General features: G+C 51.9%; 1 gene segment (V, D, J or C); it reads left to right on the forward strand.

The window, feature by feature from the left end:
- The first annotated feature begins 4,137 nt into the window (after window positions 1–4,137).
- On the forward strand, window positions 4,138–6,160 carry LOC110123566 (immunoglobulin lambda variable 3-19-like). The segment is given in 2 exon segments: window positions 4,138–4,249; window positions 4,389–6,160. Coding segments are annotated over 2 exon segments (417 nt in total).

Genomic DNA, 6,160 nt, shown 5'->3' on the forward strand with positions numbered 1-6,160 from the left:
AAGTGAGACACAAACCCTCCCGTCCTGCTCACACTCTCCTCCAGCCCCGGGAGGACTGTGGACTCAGCAGGGACAGGCCTGGCCTGGTTCCCCCAAGCTGAGCCCCCCAGACGGTCCCTCCTCCCGGCCCTCCGGGCAGGCTCTGCACAGGGGGGTCCGCAGTGGATGACAGGCTGGCAGGACCTTGGTGTTGATGTGGGGAAACAGGGCCTGAGTGACACAGACACACCCATCCTATCAAGGCCCCTGATCTCTCTGTGATGCCCTTGTCTAGGCCATCACCACCTCTCTGTGGCCCTCAGGTCCTGACCTCATCCCCGAAATGCCCTGTGAAGTCTGGGATTCTGATGAAAGACCCAGTGCTGTGGGCACCATCGAATCCCCCAGGCCCCTAGTCGGCCCTGAGTGCCCTGCCCGCTGCCACTGGACCCAGTGCCAGCTACCTGCACACCCTGTTGTTTCTAGAATGTTGCCCCCCTCACAATCACGCCAATCCTAGACGATTCAGTTCATCAGTCTTGTGGAGTCCTGCTCCACTAGAGATGACCTTGCAGGGCCTGCAGGGCCAGAGCCTCCAGGAGGACCCCCAAAACTCAGTCATAACCCGGGCAGGTCAGAGTCTCCTCCCCTGAGTCTGGCCTCCTGAAATCCTTCCTGACAGCAGGGCCCCAGCTGTCCTCCTCCGAGTGCATGTCCAGGGGATGCTGTGACCACCCAGGGGAGACCACAGAGGAGGCCAGTCCCCAGGGGTCAGCTGGGCTCCCGTCCTTCCCTCTGGCTCCAGGTTAGAACCCAGCCCTCTGTCCTCAGGGATGCAGCCACCAGCTCTGAAATTCCGACTCAGACCACGTGCTCATCCCAGCTTTGACCCTGGCCGGGAGACACCTTAGGGGACCCCTTGGAGCCAAGCCCTGGGTCTCAGAGCAGCTCTGCCTGCCCCCGGCAGCTCTGAGCACTCCTGGGGCCTCTCCACTGCTGGGGTGCAGACCCCTCCAGCTTCTGGGTTCCAGACAGGAAACCCCACTCGGGCCTGGACCACCTGGAAACCCCACCTGGATCCAGGTGGGGCCGGGCAGGTCCGTCCTGAGTGGCGCCTCCGCAGGCATTTCAGACAGACGCTCAGACACTGTGTCCAGGATCACAGCCCCCACAACCAGCAGGGCCAGGCTGGGGTCAGGGGGCTGACCACACCGCTCCGGGTCACGGCCACGAGGCCTGGAGACTCAGCTCTGTCCCGGCCTGGCTCGGGCTCTCCCCTGCTTCGGGACACACCCGGGGAACTGGGCTGTGAGTCCAGACTCTGAGGAGCTCTGGCCTCTCCCTCCCCTTCTCCTCAGTGTCCTCCCCTCTGTCTCCCTGCCGCCCTCCTCTGCTTCTCTCCTCTCCTCCTCCTTCTTTCCTTTCTCTCCCTCTCTCTCTCCCTCAGAAGATGTCTGGATTTCTCCCCGTGGATTGTATTTAATTTAAAATTTCCTTTACATTTGTGTTGTCAACTAAACACAGATGTACAACTTGAGACTTGCGAGTGAAGTTTTATTTGGGGCAAAATGAGGACTGCAGCCTGGGACGCAGCATTTCAGAGAGCTCTGAGAGGTATCTGGGGCAGTGGGGAAAAGTCAGCATATAAGGTTTTGGTGAAGGGGGAGTTCAATACCATTAAGTACTCGTTTTACAAAAGGTTTTTTGTTAGTCATGAGGATCTGATGTCACCATGAAGGGAGTTAGTGCTTCTCTAGATATAACGAGATGAAAGGACGGAAATCATAAAATCTGTTCCTAAGAAGAACTATACACAAAGATCTTCATGACCCAGATAATCACAATAGTGTGATCACTCACCAGAGCCAGACATCTGAAATAGGAAGTCAGGGGGGCCTTAGGAAGCATCACTACAAACAAAACTAGTGGAGGTGATGGAATTCCAGTTGAGCTATTTCAAATCCTAAAAGATGATAATGTTAAAGTGATGCACTCAATATGCCAGCAAAGTTGGAAAACTCAGCAGTGGCCACAGGCCTGGAAAAGGTCAGTTTTCATTCCAGTCCCAAAGAAAGGCAATGCCAAAGAATGCTCAAACCACTGCACAATTGCACTCATCTCACACGCTAGCAAAGTAGTGCCCAAAATTCTCCAAGCCAGGCTTCAACAGTGTGTGAATTGTGAACTTCCAGATGTTCAAGCTGGGTTTAGAAAAGGCAGAGGAACCAGAGATCAAACTGCCAACATCCGCTGGATCATGGGAAAAGCAAGAGAGTTCCAGAAATGCATCTACTTCTGCATTATTGACTATGCCAAAGACTTTGACTGCGTAGATCGCAATAAACTGTGGAAAATTCTGAAAGAGAGATGGGCATACCAGATCACCCGACCTGCCTCTTGAGAAACCTATATGCTGGTCAGGAAGCAACAGTTAGAACTGGACATGGAACAACAGACTGGTTCCAAATAGGAAAAGGTGTACACCAAGGCTGTATATTGTCACCCTGCTTATTTAACTTATATGCAGAGTACATCATGAGAAACGTGGGGCTGGAAGAAGCACAAGCTGGAATGAAGATTGCTGGGAGAAACATCAATAACCTCAGATATGCAGATGACACTACCCTTATGGCAGAAAGCAAAGAAGAACTAAAGAGCCTCTTGATGAAAGTGAAAGAGGAGAGTGAAAAACTTGGCTTAAAGATCAACATTTAGAAAACTAAGATCATGGCATCTGGTCCTATCACTTCATGGCAAATAGATGGGGAAGAAATGGAAACAGTGACAGACTTCATTTTGGGGGGCCCCAAAATCACTGCAGACAGTGACGGCAGCCATGAATTTAAACGACACTTGCTCTTTGGAAGAAAATTTAAGACCAACTTAGACAGCATATTAAAAAGCAGAGACATTACTTTGCCAACAATGGTCCGTCTAATCAAAGCTTTAGTTTTTCCAGTAGTCATGTATGGATGTGAGAGCTGGACTATACAGAAAGCTGAGCACCAAAGAACTGATGCTTTTAACTGTGGTGTTGGAGAAGACCCTTGAGAGTCCCTTGGACTGCAAAGAGATCCAACCAGTCCATCCTAAAGGAAACCAGTCCTGAATATTCATTGGAAGGACTGATGCGGAAGCTGAGACTCCAATACTTTGGCCACCTGATGTAAAAAACTGACTCATTGGAAAAGACCCTGATGCTGGGAAAGATTGAAGGAGGGAGGAGAAGGGGACAAAGAGGATGAGATGGTTGGATGGCATCACCGACTCAATGGACATGAGTTTGAGTAAACTTTGGGGATGGGTGATGGACAAGGATGCCTGATGTGCTGCAGTCCATGGGGTCTCAAAGAGTCGGACAAGTCTGAGGGACTGAACGGAACTGAAGAGAATAATTATACTCACACTCAGGATAGCTCCTTTGGTAAAGAATCTGCCTGCAATGCAGGAGACACCGGTTTGATTCCTGGGTCGGGAAGGTCCCCTGGAGAAGGGAAAGGCTACCCACTCCAGTATTCTGTCCTGGAGAATTCCATGAACTGTATAGTCCGTGGGGTCGCAAAGAGTCGGACAGGACTGAGCTACTGAACTGAACTGAAGACAGTAGTCACAGTCAGGCTGAGAAATCGGAGCTCTACTAGAGGCAGCACGTGGGGTGGCCAGCAGGGGGCAGCAGCGCGCGGCCGGGAGCCGCAGGTCAGAGGCGGGGCTGCCCGAGGGGAGCTCCAGGGGAACCAGGCCTTCGGGGCCACAGGCGGCCAAGGATCAGCGCTTGGCAGGAAGTCAGGATGGACACGCCGTCCCCTCAGGACACAGTGACCACCTCTGAGGGTCACATCCACAGTGAACCCCAGGGCGCCATGCCGCAGTCCACGGCCAGGACGCTGCCAGGCTGACCGCCCCGCTGGGGAGTCCAGGGGAGACCACAGGCCGGGGGGGCGGGGGAGTTAGGACAGCGGGCACGTGGTCAGACACAGGGGAGGTGACAGTGACCTCCATCCTGAGGACAAGTCTGATGTGCAGACGTGAGAAGCCGAGGAGGAAGCGGGGGACAGACAAGGGCTGATGGTGTGGTGACCTTGCCTCTCAGTGAGGGGCCCCGGGGGCTGAATTTGCATAAACCAAACCCTCGCTGCCCCCCTCAAAGCTCCGAGAGGGAATAAAGGGGCTCGTAGAGCCCAGCGCTGCTGCAGGCTCAGAGGCAGAGCTCAGGGCGCGTCCACCATGGCCTGCACCCATCTCCTGCTGCCCCTCCTCACTCTCTGCACAGGTGCGGCCCCCGGCGCGGCCCCCAAGTGACCAGGGCTCACCCGGCCCTGAACATCAGCTCAGCACAGAGGCTGCCGCAGGGTGAGTGGGGGGCCCAGAAGGAGGCCCTCCTCCCACACTCACTGTCTTCTCTCTTCCAGCTCGTGCGGTCACCTCTCAGCTGACTCAGCCGCCTGCGGTGTCCGTGTCCTTGGGACAGACGGCCAGCATCACCTGCCAGGGAGATGATTTTTTCATTGCTGCTAACTGGTACCAGCAGAAGCCGGGCCAGGCCCCTGTGACGGTCATTTATGGGAATAGTGAGCGGGCCTCAGGGATCCCTGACCGGTTCTCTGGCTCCAACTCGGGGGACACAGCCACCCTGACCATCAGCGGGGCCCAGGCCGAGGACGAGGCCGACTATTACTGTCAGCCAGCTGATATCAGTGGTGGTGCTCACAGTGACACAGACAGACGGGGAAGTGAGACAAAAACCCTCCCGTCCTGCTCACACTCTCCTCCAGCCCCATGAGGACTGTGGACTCAGCAGCGACAGGCCTGGCCCGGATCCCCTGGAGCTGAGCCCTCCAGGCGGCCCCTCCTTCCGGCCCTCCAGGCAGGCTCTGCACAGGGGGATCAGGAATGGATTTAGGGTTCCCAGGACCAGGCTCCATGGTGTTTTCTTGACAATGGTGTGAAACATAGAACTCACGTCTCATTTAAAGACAGGCAAAGGAAGACATATGTCCAATGTGGTGTTTTTTTTTTTCTTTGTAAAAGAAAGGTTTGGTATTTTCTATTATGTGGGGTTTTAGTTGAGTAAAAATACATTTGAATGGTTAGCAACAAATGGGATGGTCTCAGGTGCCGGGAGCCAGCTCACAAGATCCCACCCATGACAAGGCCATGAGGGAGAAAACCTGAAGGGCAAGGCGGATCAGGTATTCAGGGATTCTGAAAAGCTGCCCCCCCACCCCCGGCGCTCACCTTAAAGATGATATCTGTCTTTCTGATGCCTGCCTCAATAGACTACTCCCTAATTTCTGTGACACAGGCAGAAGGCCTTCCCTGATCTCTTCCCAAATAAGAATCAATTTAGAACTTTAATCAATAAGTTTCCCAGGTGGTAGTATTTTATGAGATTACCCAGGGTGAAAGGAGTGTTTTAATTTAAACTCCTTTGCTGATATTTTAGTTTGTTTGGCAAATGCATTTATGCCCTTGGTACTAATATGCATGATTGCTTATAGTACCCTAATCATAAAATAACATAAAGAACCTGATCATATAAAGGCCCTAACAGACATAGAGCTCTTTGGGGGGTGAGAAAGCCCCAATAAAAAACACAAGAAAAATTATTCTAAAAGTAGCTATTGGGTTAACATTTGCTTGCTGTGTTTTGCTTGCTGTGTTTTTGCTTTTAATGTGCTAAGGTTGTGTTATAGAAACCATTGTTAATATAGTTAAAGATCTAGAGAAATAAGAGCTTAGCCCTAGTGTGGTAACAATGAGATGGTTGTTAATTGTCAGCCAGGAGTGCTAGGCAGAGGCTGCCTCACCAAAGTCGCAGAGTCAGTCTGGGGTAAACTTCTTCGATAATGCAACTGACAACTTCTGCAGAAGGATTAATTTTTGTGTTAACAAGGTTATACTTCTACTCTGTACTGTTGCCCTATGAGACTGCTACCTTTCAGTTAAGGTCACCATAGAAACAGAAAATAGGTTTGCATTCACCTGACCTGCATAAAATGTTAATAGGCCCCAAGGCCAGAAGATAATGTACAAGACCATCATAAACAAAGAAATATGCAGAAAACACCCTGGTTTCGTGAAGAACAAGCTGATGTAATGTTAAACTATCTTCCCCTTACAAATGTACTAATTTAGGGTATAAAAGCCACGGTAAAAAATAAAGCATTGCCAGACCCTGCCA

The sequence above is a fragment of the Odocoileus virginianus genome, chromosome 12 (assembly GCF_023699985.2).
Source record: "Odocoileus virginianus isolate 20LAN1187 ecotype Illinois chromosome 12, Ovbor_1.2, whole genome shotgun sequence".
In the NCBI taxonomy this organism is placed as follows: Eukaryota; Metazoa; Chordata; class Mammalia; order Artiodactyla; family Cervidae; genus Odocoileus; species Odocoileus virginianus.